Source organism: Choloepus didactylus, chromosome 6, assembly GCF_015220235.1.
Source record: "Choloepus didactylus isolate mChoDid1 chromosome 6, mChoDid1.pri, whole genome shotgun sequence".
In the NCBI taxonomy this organism is placed as follows: domain Eukaryota; kingdom Metazoa; phylum Chordata; class Mammalia; order Pilosa; family Megalonychidae; genus Choloepus; species Choloepus didactylus.
Window position 1 is genome coordinate 110,097,942 of NC_051312.1, and position 21,970 is coordinate 110,119,911.

General features: G+C 36.0%; 1 protein-coding gene across 3 annotated transcripts in view; it reads right to left on the reverse strand.

Moving 5' to 3' along the window:
• The window catches only part of MRE11 (MRE11 homolog, double strand break repair nuclease), a 77,226-nt gene that overhangs the window by 19,812 nt on the left and 35,444 nt on the right, over nucleotides 1–21,970 (reverse strand). For 2 of the 3 annotated variants that reach the window (XM_037841140.1, XM_037841141.1), the window contains 6 exons: nucleotides 18,762–18,888; nucleotides 12,460–12,560; nucleotides 10,135–10,308; nucleotides 8,239–8,301; nucleotides 1,513–1,735; nucleotides 418–507 (listed from right to left, as the gene is read on the reverse strand). In XM_037841140.1, coding sequence (XP_037697068.1) covers nucleotides 418–507; nucleotides 1,513–1,735; nucleotides 8,239–8,301; nucleotides 10,135–10,308; nucleotides 12,460–12,560; nucleotides 18,762–18,888 — 778 coding nt within the window. The remainder of the gene's footprint in view (nucleotides 1–417; nucleotides 508–1,512; nucleotides 1,736–8,238; nucleotides 8,302–10,134; nucleotides 10,309–12,459; nucleotides 12,561–18,761; nucleotides 18,889–21,970) is intronic. The other variant, XM_037841142.1, reaches the window with a different exon arrangement.

Below are 21,970 nucleotides of genomic sequence, written 5' to 3' on the forward strand. Positions count from 1 at the left end.
TCTCTTAACTAGATTGCATGACTTCTCTATACTAACAGTAGAGACAGATGAAAGCAGTATGAGGAAAGAAGTAGTATATTCAGAAGCAGTTCTTTCTCTACTTTAATTCTTGATCATTGTTGCTATAATGAGTTGCCTCACTTTTCTAAGCCCAGGTAAGCCATCTGTAAAAGGGAATAATCAAATTTGTCTAAAAGTAAGGAATTATAAAAAATAATTTTGAAGACTTACCTTCTTCAACAGCTCTAATGAATAGCAAAGACCTTTATATGAATAGTTTATCCTGTGATCCTAATAACCCTTTTAATTCCACAATGATACAAAAAAAAACCCGATGAGGTTTGCTAGTGGGGATTTCCTTAGTCTACCTATGTTTAAAAATGATGACTGGATGTTAAATAATCAGCCTATACTCACCATCTAAAATAGACATATTTCTAGATGATGTTGATGTAGGGGCCTTTGAACTTCTGCTTCGAGTAGAAGGCTCCAGACCAGTGCCTGTTACTAGAAAATATGATCACAGTCAGTAAAAATTCCATCAGTAGCTATGGTGTTTTTCATTAATTAGAAACAACTCCAAAAATGAAATTTAAATAAAGTTATGTCAAGACACAAGTTAGATGTAAAAAGCCAGACATACATAAGAAGAAACATTTAGACTCTGATCAATCAATTTTCAGAGATTACCATTAGGCCACAGTTGGTTCATACTGCTCCAATTAAAATCTAAAGAAACATTTTGTAAATGTAAAGATAAAAAAAATAATTATCACTAGAAGATGATTTCTCTCCCTACAGATTTTTAACTAAATCACTATTCATTTACCATCTTATAATTCCTACAGATAAATATTTTAATAGAAAGAAATTAAAAATATCCGCAAGGATGGATTTATATAATACATCAGGAAGTCACTAGATGACCATTTTCTATTATTTTGACTAGTAATGTGACAATGTGTCACATTAAATACATTAGTGGTAATTAATATTAATGACTGCTTTTAGAAATCAATTGTTTTTCTTTTTAAACAAATTTCATCAAGACTACCTTATACAGTGACTACTTTACAGCACATGGACACCTATAACTCACAACAGTAACAAAAATAATATTTTTATGGTCTAGTGTTTCCTTCCTGCTACCAATTAGCTAGCCAATATCCTTAACAACTCTTATTTGCCTCACTATTTCTTTGTGCATGTGAGAGTAAACACGACAATAAATGTACCCAAATGGTACTGTGTGAGAAACACAGTGAAGCCACAGAAAATACTTAAGAGAAATTAAAACCCATGTGTATGAAGCCATTCATAATTTATTGAAGTAAAAGTGTGTTGTAACTGCATTAAAGACTGACTTTATGAATTATAAAAATAAATTTTTAAAGGACTCTATTTTAGAAATAAAAACTCACATAACTCGATTCTGACAACAGGAATACAATTCTATATTTCCCACTCAATTGCCAAATTTGAATATGTGCAAAAGATTGTACTCAGTGTAACCTCGTCCTCTTTGGGACCCTCCTCTCAGGGCTGAATTCTGCCCCCTTCCACCTCTTCCTCGGCCTCTTCCTCGGCCTCTTCCCCTGCTGGCTGTCGCCGAGATGCTATCGTCAGAGTCGTTAGCCATCTGTTCTGCCACATCTATACTCATCAGGTCATCGGCGCTGAAGGCAGAGGCAGAGTCCTCCGACTGGGATCTCAGGGCTCTGGCCCTATTCATAGCCTGAGAGGGACAGCAAGGAGGAAGGACAGGTGAGCAGATGACACAGCATCCTAAACGTCACATAACTGAAAGGAGTCCAGTCTATCAGATGAACATTTAATATTGCCAAAATGTCCTCCCTGTTATTTTTCACTCACCATGCTATAAAAAGGTTAAAAAGAAGAGGAACCCCTCCCTATCAAATTCAATGTCTATGATTTGTCAGATTGATGTACACCACCACCTGTAAAATGAGACCTTTTGAAATGGTTTCACAAGAAAGATAAAATCTCACAGAATCAGAAGTTCCAGAATGTCAAGGAATATCAATAATCCCTCCTAATTCAACACCACATTTGCAGATGAAAAGACTGTCATCATTTGAGCTACTGTGTTACAATGGGTTCTTAATAATAAATAATAACAAAATATTTCCTCCACAATTGCTCTCTGTGGGTGGTGACATTTTAGGCTGCTTTTGTTTTCTTTTTTTTTGCTTGAATTTTACAAATTTTCTACAATAAACTTTTTTTTCTAAAATATTACTTTTGTAACCAGAAAAACATGAAAATAAATATTTACAAATATATAAGATAAAGGAGTAAAGAAGAGTAAATCAGTAGAAGGCTTAGAAAAGAATAGAAGCCTTAGGACCAAGAACATGCCACAAATTTTTAATTTGTCCAGAAAAACATTTTGAGACTTAAACAAATATGCTGACCAACTCTAAAATGAATACAGATTTTTCTGATTAAAAAAGGCAGAATAAAAGCAATTCTGCCCTGATCTGATCCCTTAAACCAATCAAAATATAACAAGGAGAACAAAAACAGAACACAATACATTTTCAATATTATAAAATAGTCAACCCCAAAACACAAAGTTGATAAAGAAGAATTAATGAACATAATCAACATTTGCCCTGGTGAAGGGAGAGTTGAGAAGAGACATCTGGCCACAGGTCTCTCTTGCTTATAATGGCAGGTTCTGGGTCTCAGAATGGGTGACTTGAGCATTTCTAAGCTCTCTGTGACACCACAAAGTAAGGGCGGGCAGGGAGAAGTACAAAATGAGAAGATGTGAACAAAGCAGGCAGGCTAGAAGTGCGAGTGGAGGTGGGAGAGGGAGGTAATCAGCTTCACAAAAATAATCCCAGCTGAAGGGAAATAATGGTTAAATCACTACATGAAGGGCTCAGAGTGGTATCACAATGCAAAAAGCAAAAGCTTCAGAACACAACAAAAGACTTAAATAAAATAATAGGTTTCAATTTCTCTCTCCTGGCTCAAAGGAAGTACATTAAAAAAAAGATTTAAAAAATAGGGTACCTACATTACATTATTAGTAAGCTAGATCCAACTGATACATGTTAAACTCTATACTCTGAAAACAAAGAACATCCTTTTCAAGACCCCATGAGACTTGTAAAGTGTTATATAACGGTACGCAAAGGAAAATTTCAGTAAGTTCTAAGTAATAGAAACAGTAACATACTGTCAAATTACAATGCAGTAAAATTATAAATTAATAATAATAAAATAAAAACACTACCTCCTAAAAATTAACTGGAGTCAAAATGTAAAACAAAAATAAAATTGTAAATAATCTAGAAAATAATGAAAGTAAAAAAAATACTGCATATCTGAGCAATGGGGCACAGCTAAAGCAGTGCTTATAAGAAAGCCCATAGCCCACGAAATACAAATGAATAAAAATAAGCGAATTAAGCATTAAAAAAGTTAGAAAAAAATAAAGCCTATCCAAGGAAACCACTGGAAAACAATGAATAAGAATATAATTATAAATAACAAACTTTAAACAAAGACACATTAGAATTAAAACATCCACGAATTGATCCTTTGGGACAAAATAATGACATTGATAAAAATTACTAACAGAGTAAAAAAAAAGGATGAAAACACAATATACATTATTCAAAATGAGAATGGGAGGCAAAGATTTAGGGAAAATTTTTTTGATTATGTAAATTATGACAGAACACTATGCTCAATTCTAAGTAATCTGGAAATACAAATGACCTAACCTAATCCAAGAAAGATCTCAATAGTACAATTATCAAAGAAATTTTGAGAAAATTGTTGATAGGATACACCCCCAAAAAGGACCAAAACTAGTAAGTTTCACAGGTGAATTCTACCAAATCTTCAAAAAACAGATAATCTCAATGCTATTTCAATAGGAACTGAGAGCACAGAGAAAGCAAGCTTACACATCCTTTGTATAAAGCCAGTATGACATGGTACTTAAAACTGACAAAGTATTACATGCACAAAAAGAAAACCACAGTATCTTACTTATGAATACTGGGGGTGGGGGTTTCACGAAATGATGCAAAGATGGGTCAATAATAGAATATGTAAAAATTTAACTCACCATGTTAATAAAAGGAGGAAAAAACCCATAGGCTCATTCATACCAAAAAGGCACTTAAGTGTCCCCATTTCTGATTTAAAACAAACAAAAAAGCTTCAAGGAGTAGGTGGCTACTTCCTTTCCATGACAAAAATCCTAAATATGCTGCACTATTATCTGTGAATGTGTATGCACACATACATAAAGAGAGATCACAAGTGTGTTCAAGTGAGTGCGCTTACAAAATCAATAAAAGACCAATGACTCATCCCCTCCCCCCCCCACCCCAAAATATGGGCAAAGTACATGACAATGTGTCTCAAATAAATATGAATGATTTATAAATATGAAAATTGCTCAAACTCACTAGTAATGAAAGAAGCATGAATTAAAAAACAACAGTAGGAAATAATTTCTCTATATTTGTAAAGTTCAAAAAATGTACTGAAAGATCATAATGACAAGGATGTGGGGTGATAAATGGTCCCAAACACTACTAGTTGAAATGTAAATTGGTGTAACATCTTTGGAGCTATTTGACAGTATCTAGAAAAATTTTAAGTGCATTGTGCCCTATTATTATTACTATTATTATTATTTCTTGTACTGAATTACCATCATTTCCAAATTCTGCACTTTTGTCTTTGCCTAATTATTGTATCTTCACTTGAATCATGTCAAACATTACATTCAAATATCATTTTAACCCAACTTTTTCTTTGCAAAGCCTTTGGGGTTTTTATTGGTATATTTAAAATATATTATTTCTAAGAATTTATCTCATGAGTGCAGGTCTGGAGCAAATGACAAAGGTGATGCCTCCATATACTTTTTACAAGATTTGAAAACATACTATTCTGGTATTATACTTTGAAAGGGGGTGTCAACCCTGCCTCAAATACAGGAAGAATGTAGAAAGGAGCAGAGGCTGGGAAACTGTGGCCTGTGGATTAGGCTAAGAATGGTTTTTACATTTTTAAATTTCAACAAATTTCTTTGTTTTTACAATGAATATGTAACAGAGAACATATGTGGCCTGCAGAACACAAAATATTTATCATCTGACCTCTTATAGAAAGTTTGCCAAATCCTGATCTAGGCTATTAGGATATTTGTTTATTTAAATATGAAATTATTACTATTATAAATTATAATTAAAGAAAATACTTGAGAGTTTTTCCATGAGAACAAGAGGCTTTAAAGCATAATGTTTGTTTTCCTAGATGGAAAGGCTACTGCTTTTGTTTGTTTAAATACTTTAAGCATGGTACTGGGATTCATGTTAAGCTAAACAATTCTGCAAAGGTGTACATTTCAGCTTGGAAAAGTCTCAAACTCTATTTCTCAACTTCTAAACAGTATGCTGAGAATAACAAAATTTATAATATCCCATGACAGGTTGAAAAATTACCTAGGAAGCCCTAATTTCCTGCCAAAACCTTGAAATATGGTTGAAAATCTAAACCCAAAAGTTCTTTCTTCTGAAAACCTCCCACTTAAAATTTGTAATACCTTCTCCTACACCTTCTTTGTATAAAATGCTCACTTTTACTCTGCTTTAAAGATTACTGAAAACTGAGCTTAGCAGCTTATATACAAAGCACCCATTGTAAAGAAATATTTCTTTAATCTATAAAATTGAAAGGGGTGATTAAGTTTAAGGCAGATGATCCAAGAACTAGGAATCATTTCTTTTCGCATTCATTCTTGACATTCGGCAAACTTTTCTATTTCAAGAGCACCTTGTAAGATGAATACAAATATAATAAATGTGGAAAGGAATCCCTGATCTATTTCTCTATTTCTTCTTAGCCTCAAAAAAAAAAAAAAAAAAAAAAAAAAAAAAAAAATTCCTGTAAAAGATACAGCAGTTTACATCTATGTTTATTATGAACGATTTTGATGTGCTGCACTGCAGTTTTAGAAGTTTAAAAAATTGTAGTCATTCATTGGCCATGCAGTGAATTAATGTTATTATAATCTAAAGTTTCGGTCTCAGTCTTCCTATTTGTAGAATGAGAATTGAGACAGTGTAAGTAAGGCACCCAGCAAAAAGAAAGTGATAAACACCATTTCCCTTCACCCCTTGAAAACAGTAATAAATAAAACCAAGTAGGTAATCGGTTCTGTTTTTCCCAATACATTTTGTTTGGAAGAACTGGGAATGAAACAGACGGTGGTAGATTTTTGTTCTGTAATCAGCTGTTGAAGGCTATTAATGAAAGGCATGGCATGGAAGAAACTGTAGACAACACTGGCACCATGGCTAGTAACGTTAGTTTACATTGCAAAATATCCTGTCCTTATTCCATAGAGATGACGCCAGTAGTATAAAGAGAGGGAATCTTAGACACTTAAAACTAGACATTCAGAAGATTATTCTAGGACAGTCTTTGTAGGGAAAAGGCTATTAACTGAATTACTAGAGCCTAAATTTTCCACAGATGCTAAAGAACTGGGGTACAATTTGGATGGGGGTTTGGACTTCTCCCCTTATAAATACAACATCGAACTTTTGTAGAGACAGAGGAACAAAAAAACACACCACCAAAATGTCACTTTCCTAGCCTCTAAAACTCCAGGTAAGTAGCATTTTTTTGATTGGGTTTATAACCAGGTCCAAAATCCTGAAGAGCCAGTTGGGAATAACAGATGATGAAGCAGATTAGATACATACCTGGAGGTTTAATTTTTAAAAAAGAAAAGAAAGAATAGTCTTGGAGTCTGTCTTACAGTCTCTAGAGAGATGGCACAGAAGAATTATTTGATAACTGATTTTTCCTATATCGGGGTCCAAAATTATTGTTTGACATTAAAGGCTGTAATATTACTTAGTAGTCATCAATAGATCAACTACTAAACAGAGATTCATTAGGAAGAGTTCAGAGGAAAAGAAAAAGTAAACTGAGAATCCCCATCTCCTTAGATAGGGATCTTTTCCTTCTTAGTGTCTCAGATACTGACTTTTCCTTAAGGAGTGTGCCTAAAATGAGGCAAAAATATTATTAAATTATAAATTAAAATATCATTAAGTGGGGAAGGGGTGTCTATTAATTTCTTTTTAATTATAGCAGAGAAAATAACAGAACTTGAAAAAGTTAATGTGAGGGGTATGTGAAGTGTTTCAACCCTTTTCTTTTCTTTTCTTTTTTTTTTTTTTTCACTTTCAAAACTATTTAACAAAAAGGAGACTGTACAAGTTCAACCCTTTTCAAATCACCAATGTCAGCTATGGTTCAGAAATGTTTCGAAAAGCAACAATGGACTAGTAGGACACTTGTACTACTTCAGTGAAGGTGAAACTTCAAGTCATGATAAGGCTTAGTATTTTTTATACATATTCCTGTCTACTAAACTGAAAATCCAGTGTGCTCACAGACCATAGTTTTTTCTTATTTGTATTCCTAATATAAAGCAGAATGCCTAGCCCATAATAGGTTCTAAGTAAAATGTCTGCTGAATAAAAGCAATCAAGACAAAATCCCAACAGTAAATAATTTAGAAACTAACTTTTGAATAGTAGAAAAAAATCATAAAACACTAAGGACAATTAGAAAACAAGAAAATATATTTCAATAATGAATTAACCAAGTACCAGACAGAGGCCTAAAATTTAATTAAATGGTTGCTAACCTGTAGTTCACAAACTGCAAACACGTAAGTATTGAAAGACAGTGATAGCGGTGCTTGAGCTTATTTCTAATTTCAGAAATGCCAATGGAAATGGAATATTTACTCATAACAACACTGCTAACCAAAACACTCAGCTGCTTCTTTTTGCCCAAAATAATATCAACTCAGTAGGGTTAGATATATTATAATAAGAAGATGTTCAGATAGCAATTATACATAATTTTGATTAATAAGGGCTCTTGTTACAAATACCACCCTCCCCCCAATTAAATAAGTTTTAGACAAGAGCCAAAGCAAAGGAATAAACAAACAGTAGTATCAGCAAGCAGAATATCTGCAGGCTGAACTACAACTAGTCAGAGGCAGCAATCCACCAGCTCATCTCCCATCTCCAGCTGACCACTGCCCATTCCCACCCATAACTAGAACCTGTAGACTGATTATTCTAAACAAATCTACTGTTACTCTAGTTCAGCAAACTTACATATAAGCATGAGAATTTACAGCAGAAAAATTACCTCTCGAACTTCATCATCTTCTTCATTTGCATTTCTCTGTCTACTTTCTCTGAAACGACGAACCTAGATCATAACAGAAAAAATCACAAACTTGTCATTTATTCCAGTTATGTAAAGATAAAATAATGGGCTACAACTGACGAAGAAACGCTTTTCACGGTAACTTAAAACTTTAACTATAGTTTTAGCTCACAAGAGATTGATGAAAGAAACATTTTCTTACTGACTTAAATCAAAATTTCAGGAATATACCCTACAAAATGAAAATATATTGGCCCTAAGCAAAGTTATATTACCTGCTGCCAAAATGTTCCATGTCATTGAAAAATAGTTTGTCAGACAGCAGAGGGTGAAAAAATTCTAATGGCCTATGAGTGTTATACTTTGGTAAAATAGCTTTTTAAAAATCTATTCCTTTAATTCCTTGAGTATTAAATTGCTCAAACCATTCCCGTGCACTTGGCTGCAGGACATCCAGGAGGCTTTCCGAGACAGTAGCTAAAGTGGGTCTGAAATGATATCTGAAGATTCATTTTGATCAAACAAGCATGCATATTTACTGTCTGCTGACCATGGCTGTGGTACTGCGAGGGATACAAAAGATTCCCTTTTTAATAGTTTCTGCTTACAAAGTTCTTCTAATATAGTTATGTTCTTGGAAAGAGAAACTCCATTTATTCAATAATTTATTCAACAAATGTTTACTGAGCACCTACTATGTGCCAGGCACTATTGCAGGAACTGAGAATACAACAGTGAACAAAATTCTGCCCTTGTGGAGCTTACAATCTAGTGGAGTTAGGGGATAGGCAATAAAATAAATAGATGAGTTACAATGTATTTTAGAAAGTTTGTAGGATTGAGACAACTTACAGCTAGACTGGGAAAGCTCTATCCTTACCTCTGGGGAGCCTCGGGCATCCCCCAGGGCCAATTTGCATACTGATCGTTTTCAACCACATGATCAGTTAGACAGCATGGCTTGATTATGTGATCAGAGGGCCATAAAAACCTCCCTCAGAACTTCTGCTTTGGCCTTACCCAAGATTCATGGCACTGATCCTAGTGGTCTGGTATATGAAAAAGGACCTTATGCCTGATGTCTTTCGATCCCCAATGCTTGCCTGCATTCTTTCTCAGGCTGCACTATATCCTTGGCCTTTAAATAAAAACCTTTAGTGAAAATGCTTAGTGGAGTATTGTGAGTCCTTTCAAATTTGCGAACTTGTAAAATCTCTGCAGAAGGTGGAAAGTGCTCAAAGAAAAATAAAGCAGGAAGAGGAATAGTAAGTGCTGTTGGGAGCATCAGCAAAGCCTTGCTGAAAAGATAATGTATGTGCAAAAGCTTTGAGAGGTAGGGACTGAATCACGAAAATAACTGGGAAAAGATCATTCCAATCAAAGGAAAGAAAAGGCACAAAAGCCCTGGGGCATAAGCATTCCTGGAGTGTTTTAAGAAATAGCAAGGAGGCCACCCTGGCTAGAACAAATACGAAGGTGGAGAAGTTACAAAGGCCTTATAAACAATTGTAAGGATTTTATTAGGCAGGAGTGGCACGATCTGAAATTTGTTAGGCTCACTCTGACAGCTGAATTGAGGATAGAATGGGGGTAGGGGGCTAGGGTAGAAGCAGGGAGACCAGTTAGGAGACTACTGGAATAATCAGAGTGAGAGATGGCAGTGGCTTGGACCATTTGGTAGTGGTGAAAGTGGTGAGAAGTAGTCAGAGGCTATATATATTCTGAAGACAGATCCAAAAGGATTTCTATGCCAATTTTATAGATGATGAAACTAAACAAATCAGAGAGGTTAAATATGGTTTATCAGAAAGAAATTCAGAGCTACTCTTAAGAAGAGACTGTCTAAATAAAACTATCCATACCCAAGTTACTTACCTCTTCATCAATTTTATCTTCTAGAGCATCAATATGACGTTCTTTAAGAAATCGCTGTGTTTTTTCCAACTGGTATTTAACTAATTCCTCTATGGCATCTTTCTCTTCCTTGTCTACAAATTCTTGTACTGCTTCACCCATTCCCCTTTCTGTTAGAAGTGACAGCTGCACATTCTATAAGAGAAATACAAATCACTAGATATAGAAAATAGTATCTATTCCTTATAAAATAATTATAGATAAACAAAGAAAATATTACCAGGAAAAATGACAAAAACAAAAATCCCACCTATTAAAGGGGAAAAAAACAACAACTCAGTACATAGTAATTAAGCCTACTAATAAATATTAAGGGCCAGAAAAAGCAGTCAAAGCAAGAAAAGGGAAGAGAGTTCAGGACAAGTGAAAACAAAAAGGACTGAGTGGCTGAGATAGAGAGACCAGAAATGGCAGCTGATACTTAATAAAGATAAGGCTAACCAGTATGGTAGACAGAATAATGACCCAGATGATCACATTCCAATTTTTAGGATCTGTGAATATGTTACACAGCAAAGGAGAATTAGGCTGCAGATAGAATTAAGGTTGTTAATCAGCTGACCATAAAACAGGGATATTATTACTGACTACTTGGGTAGGCCCCATCTAATCACAAGGATCCTTAAGAGTGTAAGAGGGCATCAAAAGAGGGGCATCAGAGAGAGATAAGACTATAGAGAAGTGGACAGAGAAACACACCAGTGCTAGAAATGAATATGAAGGAGGGGGGCTGTGCCACTTTGAAACCTTTATGCACCCCAGAAGAGCCATGGCCTTTTTTTTTCAAATATTCATTTTATTGAGATATATTCACATACCATGCAGTTATACAAAACAAATCGTACATTCGATTGTTCACAGTACCATTACATAGTTGTGCATTCATCACCAAAATCAATCCCTGACACCTTGATTACCACACACACAAAAATAACAATAATAATAATTAAAGTGAAAAAGAGTCATTAAAGTAAAAAAGAACACTGTGTGCCTTTGTTTGTTTGTTTGTTTTTTTCCTTCCCCCATTTTTCTACTCATCCATCCATAAACTAGACAAAGGGGAGTGTGGTCCTTATGAGCCAAGGCCTTTTAACCCAATCTTATTGGTGAAACTTTTGATTGTTTCCATGGAGATGTGACTCACCCAACTGTGGGTGAGAACTCTGATTAAGTTATTTCCATGGAGGTGGGGACCCCGCCCATTCAGGGTGGATCTTGAGTAGTTCACTTGGAGGCGCTTGGAGATACAGACAGAAGAACATTTGGAGATGCTAAGCTAAGAGATGAAGCCCAAAATTTGCCCCATGGAAGTAAGAAAGGACCCCCAGATGCTTAAAGAGAAATGCCCTGGGAGAAAGAAGCAAGGACGTACAGTAGCTGAGAGAGAGGAGCGAAAACAGAAGCCCAGATTTGGAGAAAGCCATTTTGAAACACAACCCAGGAGCAAAGGACCAGCAGATGCCAGCCTTCTGCCTTCCCAGCTGACAGAGGTGTTCCAGACGCCACTGGCTGTTCTTCAGTGAAGGTATCATCTCTTTGATGCCTTAATTTGGACATTTTCGTGGCCTTAGAACTGTAACTTTATAACCTAATAAATCCCCTGTATAAAAGCCAAGTCATTTCTGGTATTTTTGCATAAAGGCAGCATCGGCAAACCATAACAGGGGCCATGAACCAAGAAATGTGAGCAGACTCCAAAAGCTGGAAAAGGCAAGAAAATGGATTCTTCTGTACAGCCTCCAGAAAGGAACACAGCCCTCATACCCCTTGATTTTAGTCCAGCAAAACTTGTGCCAGACTTCTGACCTACAGAATATAAGATAATAAATTTGTGTTATCTTAAGCCACTATATTTGTGGTAATTCCTTACAGCAGCATAGGAAACTAATACAACCAGAGGGACTTGGAGTGGTAAATATTCTTAACAATAAAGTTGATTGACTTCACCTTCATGTGGCTGAATTAGTAAAGAAATTATAAAATTACATCTAGATGCAAGAAAACTAAATTGTGGATTCAGACTTCTGTAGTACGGCTACAAAGAAAGAAGATAACATCAACAATGGGCACACTAACAACATTAATAACTAACCTTACATAAGCACTAATTTTCTTGATGTATAATAATGAAAGTAATGAACTGTAACCATCATACTATGTGCTTCATAGAAATATTTTGAGGATTAATTTTATATAAACTATCAATTATATATACATATCCTAAATTAAAATGTGTTATTACAAGATAGCTATTATTCAAAATGTGAACTACAATTAAGAAATTACCTTCTCTGCAGTTTGAAAATACTGTTTTACAAGGTCTTCTACCCTTAGAGTTGTTCCTTCTGAAGGTTTTGTGATAAGCTTCCCAAAGTTGATCTCTTCTCCTAGAAAAGAGAAGTCCATCCAAAAACAGTTACCTTGTATTATCATGGGAAAGTGGCTAAACTCAGTTTTATCAACTGCCAGTTTGGTCAAGACAACAATAAGGCACTTTTGCTAATAGCCACTTCCTTTCCCTCCACAGTCATACTCCTTGTCCATATCTCCAAGAAGAAAGTTCTCCACGTGTGGTCCACGTATCTCTGGGGGTTCCCAAGACCCTTTCAGGGGTCTGAGAGATCAAAACTACTTTCATAATAACGCTAAGGCATTTTTGCCTCTTTTGTATAGTAACATTTGCACTGATGATGCAAAACTACAGGGTGTAAAATTGCAGTGACTTGGAGTGAATTAAGGCAGTGGCATAAAATTGTTCTAGCAGGCACCACCATGTAGTCAGTTATTTTTTTTCTCTCAGTTATCTTTTTAAAAGACCAGTTTCACTTAAGAATGTCCTTGATGAAACAGTAAAATTTATTCTCTTAATTAAATCTCAACTCTTGAGTACATATCTTTCTAATATCCTGTGAGATAAATGGGAAGTATGCATCAACTATTTCTGCTGCATTCTAGGTAGGATGGTTGCTCAGGGAAAAGCATACTGCAGCCATTTGAACTGTCAGCTTAACTAGGTGCTTTCTTCATGAAACACCATTTTTACTTCATTAGAGAACTGATGAACACACTATGATTATTCATACTTGGGAAACTTGGGCCACTTCAAGGAAAACAACAATAAAATTCAAGCTCTCAAGCAAAAATTAGAATTTTGGAAAATTTCTATCTGCTGTAAGCTTGGCATCTTCCCAATAAGCAAAGACTTCTCTGATGAGAATGGTAGCAATATTTATAAATGTGATCTTCTGATCTTATATAATCAACATCTGAAGACCTGCAAAAATCAGTCAACCGTTATTTTCCAAATGACCAATATATGATTTTACAAAATGATGCATGGGTAAAAGATCCATTCAAAGTAAGAGACCAATGGATTTTAATATAACAGTATGGAAAATACATTGATATGGTTCAGATTTCTTATCGCAACTAACCTTTAAGAAACCAACTACTACATACGAGTTTTGATATATTCTTGAAGAGAATAGCCACAATTATCTGAAAAGTCTATTAAGAACACTCCTTTCTCCATCTACCTATCTGTGGGAGGCTGGATTCTCTTCATATATTTCACCCAGAACAACGTATCACAAAAGATTAATTACAGAAGCATATATAAGAATCCACTTGTCTTCTATTAAGCCATACATCATACATGAAGAGATTTGAAAAATGCAAAATAATGCTATACTTCTCATTTAAAGTCTGTTTTTGAAGTTACTTTTTATAAAAATGTTAGTTATGTTAACACATAATGGGCTTGTTGTTACTTTTAAGTAAGTTAATAAGTAAATACTTGTGCTAGTTTGAGTCTGTTATGTTATGGACCTCAAAAAAGCCCATGTTCTTTTAATTCAATCTTGTGGGTGCAGACCTATTGCAGGTGGGACCTTTTGATTAGGTTGTTTCCGTGGAGATGTGACACAGACCTTCTGGAGTCCTCTATGAGAAGATAAAAGATAGATGAAATTTGGAGAGCCCAGAGAAGCTAAGAGAGAAGCTCAGTGACATTTTGGAGAAAGCCACTGAAACCAGAACCCAGGACAGACGGATTAGCAGATGTCACCATGTGCCTTTCCATGTGACAGAGGAACATCGGAGGCCAGCAGCCTTTCCTCAGAGAAGGTATCTACCTCTTGATGCCTTGATTTGGACATTTTCATGGCCTTAGAACTGTAAATTTACAAACTAATAAATCCCCATTGGAGAAGCCAACCCATTCCTGGTGTATTGCATTCTGGCAGCTTCAGCAAACTGAAACAATACTTGAAAATTTTCTCAGTTTTAATTTCTAATACAGTAAATATCAATAAACATAATGCACATAAACAAAGGCTCTTTGGGGTCCTCAATTTGTCAGGGTGAGAGAGGTTGGGTCACTTAATTTATTGCCTCCCAGCTCCAAATCCACCCTTTGACTGCTCCAAGGTGATGAAATGAACTCAGAAAATAGATCTCCTTTGCAGGCCATGCCGCCAATGCCAAGGTTTTCTCAGTAAAGGGTGCTGGAGGGACCTGGGGTAGGAAGGGTTTCTCTTCCTGGCGCTAGGGCGTGGGCTGCTTGTGAGGCTCCTGCAGAGTTCTTCCTATGGGCAACTTCCCCCAGCACACCCATGGCCCCCCCAGGATAGTGTCACAGTGGAGTGCCACTGGCCTTGGACAGCTTCCTTCACACCTCCCAGAGCTCTGCAGTGAGTTCTTCTGTGAACAGTTTCTACCAGCACAGTCCTTCAGGCAGCTTCACAGAGAATATCCCCGTTCAGGCAATTTTCATAGTGGAGTGCCACTGGTTAGTCACTCCTCTTAAGACTACTTCTCAGCAGCCCCGCTGAAGCTGTGCGGTGAGTTCCGCAGTGCAGCACCTCCCAGTGGGCAGCTTCCCTCAGCACTCCAGGGGGCAGATTTCTACCAAGTCCCACTGGCACAGCACCTCAGCAAACTTCTCCATCCAGTAAGCCACAGCTGAGCGCCTTGGTGAACTTCTCTATCAAGTGAGCCACAAATGAGCACCTCAGTGAATTTCTCCACCATCCAGTGAGCCACAGTTACACCCCCCTGAGAGGAGGATGGCCTAGGTGTGGTGCCTGCCCTTCCATCTGCTATTCCTGCATTCTTCAAAATTTTCCTTGTCTTTTAATAATCTGTTACTCCAATCCCTGTTATTATTTCTTTATATTAACCTTCCCCCCCGCTGGCCCCATTCAAATTACTTTATGTATTCTGTCACCTTCTTGGACTCTGACTGATACAAAGGTCCTGAAAACAAAAGGTTGAGAACCACTGGTCTGTTCTGTACCTCCTTCCCACAGTAGTTACTTTTAAAAATCAGTCCTTTATTGTTTCCCAGATGAGAGACTGAAAGTGTTGTTAAAAAACATTTTGTTGAAAATACTTTTATATTTCTTATATATAAATCTCACAAGAGTTTGGGGAGAAAGGATGACAGACATTCTCACTTTACAGGTCATATATTTACCAAAGGAACTCAAGAGGATCAGTTCTAGAAACTGACAAGTCTTTATATCACGCCAATCTTTATGGACAGAAATTTCAGACACTTCAAAAATTTGTGCAGCATGGTCAAGGCCTATACTTGTTTAATCTTGGTAAAATATAATTTTTGTATTGTGCCATTTACTAAAGAAGATATAGACAGAAGAAAAGGAATAACAACATTACAATTCTGTTTCCCAAAAGTGCTTCTTCATGATTCATAAAAGTAGAGAAATAGGATCAAAGTCTAAATTTTCAATTTACTTTAAGAATAGACTAAAGGTTTCCATTTCTGAAAAGTATACTGAAATATCAGATATAGGGTTAAATGTACAAAGTAAATGAAGTCACTTAAATCAGAAAACATAAACTACTGTATAAATCAAAAATACTGTCAAGTGAATGAATCCCTTCTTGCCTGGAAGAGTCATTGGAAAGTTTAGAAGGCAAAAAGGGTGAGGGGCATTCATTTATTGGATTTGCATGGTTTTTCTTATAAGTTAAGGTACTAAAAATAATTTGCAAAGCTTTATACATGTTTTTTGTTAAAAAAGAAAACAATGAGATTTCTCTACAAAAATCAATTAATTCTCTGTTCAAAATGAAAATACAAAGTATTATTAAGTCAGTCCAAAGAATTTTTAATTTTATAAGTATCAAATTGGAAGTGTTCACAAATATCCCAATCCAATTTTTTTTATTTGGCCCTTTTCCCCTATCTTCTAAAAATGCCATAGGTACAGACCAGGAAGAGCACTGGGCAGGAAATCAGGCAACACAGGGCCTAGTATCAGCTCTCATAACCTTCATCAGTTGAACAACTAAGTGTCTAGCAGGTACCAGACAGTGTTGAAAACACAATAGTAAAACAAGACAGGATCCTTGCCCATAAGAATAATTATTATGGTACAAGTAGATAAGTGCTACAGCACAGGCAGGAACTGATAATGTAACACCAAAGAAGAGGAAACAATGACTTTTTAAAGAAAGCTGAAAATAATGTGCAAAGAAGGTGTTACTCAAATGAAAACTTGCAGAATGAAGAAGATTCATGAAGCAAAAAAGGGGAAAAAAAACATTTCAGGCAGAGGAAGAAGTATATGCAAAGGCCTAGAAGGTATAAAGGCACAAAGTTCATTGTGCCTCTTGCTAAGTTTAAGCACAAGTGAACAAAAATCTTTTTTACATTTCCAAGCAGGATAGTTAATATTAATTAATAAATATGATTACTACATTTTATGATATACTGTAGTGTATGTAAATGACACTATGTGAAGACCATTTAAATATAGTGTGTCATCTACTCCTCCCAACAATCCCACGAGGCAGGAACAGTTATAATCCTGATTTTATAGACGAGAAAACCAAACATCAGAAAGGTTAATGTTCCGGTTTGCTAATGCTGCCATTATGCAAAATACCAGAAATGGATTGGTTTTTATAAAGGGGGTTTATTAGGTCACAAATTTACAGTTTCAAGGCCATAAAAGTGTCCAAACTAAGGTATCAAAAAGAGGATACCTTCACCGAAGAAAGGTGATGGCGTCTAGAAAACTTCTGTCATCTGGGAAGGCACAGGGCTGGTATGTGCTGTTCCTTTACTCCCAGGTTGCGTTTCAAAACGGCTTTCTCCAAAATGTTTCTGGGTCTCTCTTAGCTTCTCTAAGGCAAACTCTGGGCTAGCATCTCCATCTCCAAACATATCCAAGCATCTCTCAGCATCTGTCAGCTCCCAAGTGTCTCTCCAAAAGTCTCTCTCAGCAGCTCTTGGGGCATTCTGTCTTCTCTTAGCTCCTCTGGAGCCAACTCTGGGCTAGCATCTCAAAGCATCAGCAAGTGTCTGGGTCCACTCCTTTTAAAGGACTCTAGCAAACTAATCAAGACCCACGCTGAATGGGCAGGGCCACACCTCCACGGAAATAATCTAATCGGAAGTATCACCTACAGTTGGGTGAGTCACATTTCCATGGAAACAACCTAATCCAAATATCCCACAAGATTGGATTAAAACATGGCTTTTGGGGGGGACATAATATATCCAAATGGGCAAAGTTAAATAATCTGCACAAAGTCACACATCTAAGAAGGGCAGAGCTGGCCAATATAACAGAAACTGCTTTTAATAAAACATACAAACATGTCATTGTTTCCACAGAGTAATTTATGTTTAAACAAAAAAGGCATCACTAGAACAAAACTTGCTATGGATGAAACCCAAGAAAAATAAGGTACTAGTTCTATACTCGGTGTTCTTATGAATGCTCACCCATAAAATCTCAAGGAATTGATAGGGATGTATAATTAAAGAAAACCATTATCAATAAGCAACTAATTAATATCCATGCCATAAAAAAACAGTTTGCAGATACGGAATTTTTTCCCCCCTAAAACAATATTATATAAGCGACATTAAAATATTTGAATAACTGTTTGAGGATGAATTAACAAACCATGCAATTTCTGATGACCATGTGATATTGAAACTAGAAGCCCATTAAATCTGGCTTAATAAAAATCTAGGTAGCTTACTTTTTACTCAATAACTCCAAGAGAAGAACCTCCATATTTAACATGACCAATATTTCTTATAAAGGAGGACTACTTCAGTCAGATGACCTTTTTCGTAAATGGTAAAATAGGGGCAATTAATTAATTATCTGGAGAACAGAAACATCAAGGTATGGGACACTGCTTATTTCAAAAGACTGGAATCCTTTTAAACCACTGAAGTGAAAATACTTCATGCAAAAATTGGGGATGTATTCTCTGAACATTAATAATGTATTAGTAAATAATTGGTACTTATTTTGTGCAACAAACCTCTAAAATCTGTATATTGTTTAAAAAACAGCAGCATTGTTTACAAAAACAGCAGAGAAAGCCTTCCATGTCTTTATTGATATCCACTTGATATAATGATTGCTATCTAATTTTTAGAAGGCAATAGATTTAATTATTCGATAGATTATTTGTCTGAGATATTAGAAACATACTAAATCATCTTACGCTATTATTATTTTATACTTCTTTTACTAAAGATTCACTTACATAAACCTTATAAGAGCATATTTAACTTGCAAAAATAACTAGCTTACCTGTTTTTTCTTTTTGTTCTCTATGCCTGAAGAAATGGACAACATCTTTTGGATTAGCTACCCGATCCACAAATTTCTGGCTAAAGCGAAGAACACTGAAAGGCTCAAAACCTCCACTATAGTCTACCTGGAAAAACAGAATATGCTATGAAGGCTAGGAAACAATAATTTGCCAATTTTTTTTTTTAAATATATATTTAATTTTAAAATAACTATAATAAATCTATTACATTTTAACATGTTTTTATGAAAAAAATACATTTTCCAAAGAAGAAAAAAACAGAGAAAAGAGTTACAATTTTACGTTTTGTAAATCTCTTTTGTAACTGTCTTAGTAGAAGAAAGCTGGATTCTCATACGTTTCTTCTGTATTCAGACTCTTGCAGTATAGTTTTTTTTTTTAAATCTTCATTTCATTGAGATATATTCACATACCATGCAGTCATACAAAACAAATCGTACATTCAATTATTCAGAGTACCATTACATAGTTGTACATTCATCACCTAAATCAATCCCTGACACCTTCATTAGCACACACACACAAATAACAAGAATAATAATTAAAGTGAAAAAGAGCAACTGAAGTAAAAAAGAACACTGGGTGCCTTTGTCTGTTTGTTGGTTTGTTTCCTTCCCCTATTTTTCTACTCATCCATCCATAAACTAGACAAAGGGGAGTGTGGTCCTTATGGCTTTCCCAATCCCATTGTCACCCCTCATAAGCTACATTTTTATACAACTGTCTTCGAGATTCATGGGTTCTGGGTTGCAGTTTGATAGTTTCAGGTGTCCACCACCAGCTACCCCAATTCTATAGAACCTAAAAAGGGTTGTCTAAATTGTGCATAACAGTGCCCACCAGAGTGATCTCTCGGCTCCTTTTGGAATCTCTCTGCCTCTGAAGCTTATTTCATTTCCTTTCACATCCCCCTTTTGGTCAAGATGTTCTCCATCCCATGATGCTGGGTCTACATTCCTCCCTGGGAGTCATATTCCACATTGCCAGGGAGATTCACTCCCCTGGGTGTCTGATCCCATGTAGGGGGGAAGGGCAGTGATTTCACCTTTCAAGCTGGCTTAGCTAGAGAGAGAGGGCCACATCTGAGCAACAAAGAGGCATTTGGGAGGAGGCTCTTAGGCACAATTATAAGGAGGCCTAGCCTCTCCTTTGCAGCAAACGTCTTCCCAAGGGTAAATCCTGTGTTAGACGGCTCAACTCATCAAACCACCAGTCCCCTATGTCTGTGGTCATGTTAGCAACCATTGATGTGGGGTAGGCCAATACCCCTGCATTCTCCACAGGCTCCTCAAGGGGGCTCTACATATTTTTTTCCCTTGTTTTTTTTTAAACATTTTTTTTTTTAAATCAACTGTATGAAAAATAAAAAAATTAAAAAATAATTAAAAAAAAAAACATAGAATAAAAGAACATTTCAAAGAGACCATAACAAGGGAGTAAGAAAAAGACAATTAACCTAAGATAACTACTTTACTTCCAACATGTTCCTACTCTATCCCAAGAAAGTTACCTGTGAACTGGTTCCTACTATACCCTTCAGAAATTAACAGACCATAGCCATTCCTGGGCATTCCCAGAATGCTAAATATACCCATGATAGCTTATCTGTTCTTCTTGGATTATTGTTCCCCCTTCCTTAATTGCTCTCTATTGCTAGTTCCCCTACATTCTACATTCTACATTATAAATCGTTTTACATTTTTCAAAGCTCACATTAGTGGTAGCATAAAATATTTCTCTTTTTGTGCCTGGCTTATTTCGCTCAGCATTATGTCTTCGAGGTTCATCCATGTTGTCATATGTTTCACGAGATTGTTCCTTCTTACTGCCGTGTAGTATTCCATCGTGTGTATATACCACTTTTATTTATCCACTCATCTGTTGAAGGACATTTGGGTTCTTTCCATCTCTTGGCAATTGTGAATAATGCTGCTATGAACATTGGCGTGCAGATATCTGTTTGTGTTACTGCTTTCCAATCTTCTGGGTATATACCGAGAAGTGCAATCGCTGGATGGAATGGTAACTCTATATCTAGTTTTCTAAGGAACTGCCAGACTGACTTCCAGAGTGGCTGAATTATACAGTCCCACCAACAAAGAATAAGAGTTCCATTTTCTCCAGCATTTGTAGTTTCCTGTATGTTTAATGGCAGCCATTCTAATCGGTGTTAGATGGTATCTCATTGTGGTCTTAATTTGCATCTCTCTAATAGCTAGTGAAGCTGAACATTTTTTCATGTGTTTCTTGGCCATTTGTATTTCCTCTTCAGAGAACTGTCTTTTCATATCTTTTGCCATTTTATAATTGGGCTGTCTGTACTATTGTCATTGAGTTGTAGGATTTCTTTATATATGCAAGATATCAGTCTTTTGTCAGATACATGGTTTCCAAAAATTTTTTCCCATTGAGTTGGCTGCCTCTTTACCTTTTTGAGAAATTCCTTTGAGGTGCAGAAACTTCTAAGCTTGAGGAGTTCCCATTTATCTCTTTTTTCTTTTGTTGCTTGTGCTTTGGGTGTAAAGTCTAGGAAGTGGCCACCTAATACAAGGTCTTGAAGATGTTTTCCTACATTATCTTCTAGGAGTTTTATGGTGCTTTCCTTTATATTGAGATCTTTGGTCCATTTTGAGTTAATTTTTGTGTAGGGGGTGAGGTAGGGGTCCTTTTTCATTCTTTTGGATATGGATATCCAACTCTCCCAGCCCCATTTGTGAAAAGACCATTATGACTCAGTTCAGTGACTTTGGGGGCCTTATCAAAGATCAGTCGGCCACAGATCTGAGGGTCTATCTCAGAATTTGCAATTCGATTCCATTGATCTATATGTCTATCTTTGTGCCAGTACCATGCTGTTTTGGCAACTGTGGCTTTATAATAAGCTTCAAAGTCAGGGAGTGTAAGTCCTCCCACTTCATTTGTCTTTTTTAGAGTGTCTTTAGCAATTCGAGGCATCGTCCCTTTCCAAATAAATTTGATAACTAGCTTTTCCAAGTCTGCAAAGTAGGTTGTTGGTATTTTGATTGGGATTGCATTGAATCTGTAGATGAGTTTGGGGAGAATTGACATCTTAATGACATTTAGCCTTCCTATCCATGAACATGGAATATTTTTCCATCTTTTAAGGTCCTCCTCTATTTCTTTTAGTAGAGTTATGTAGTTTTCTTTGTATAGGTCTTTTATATCT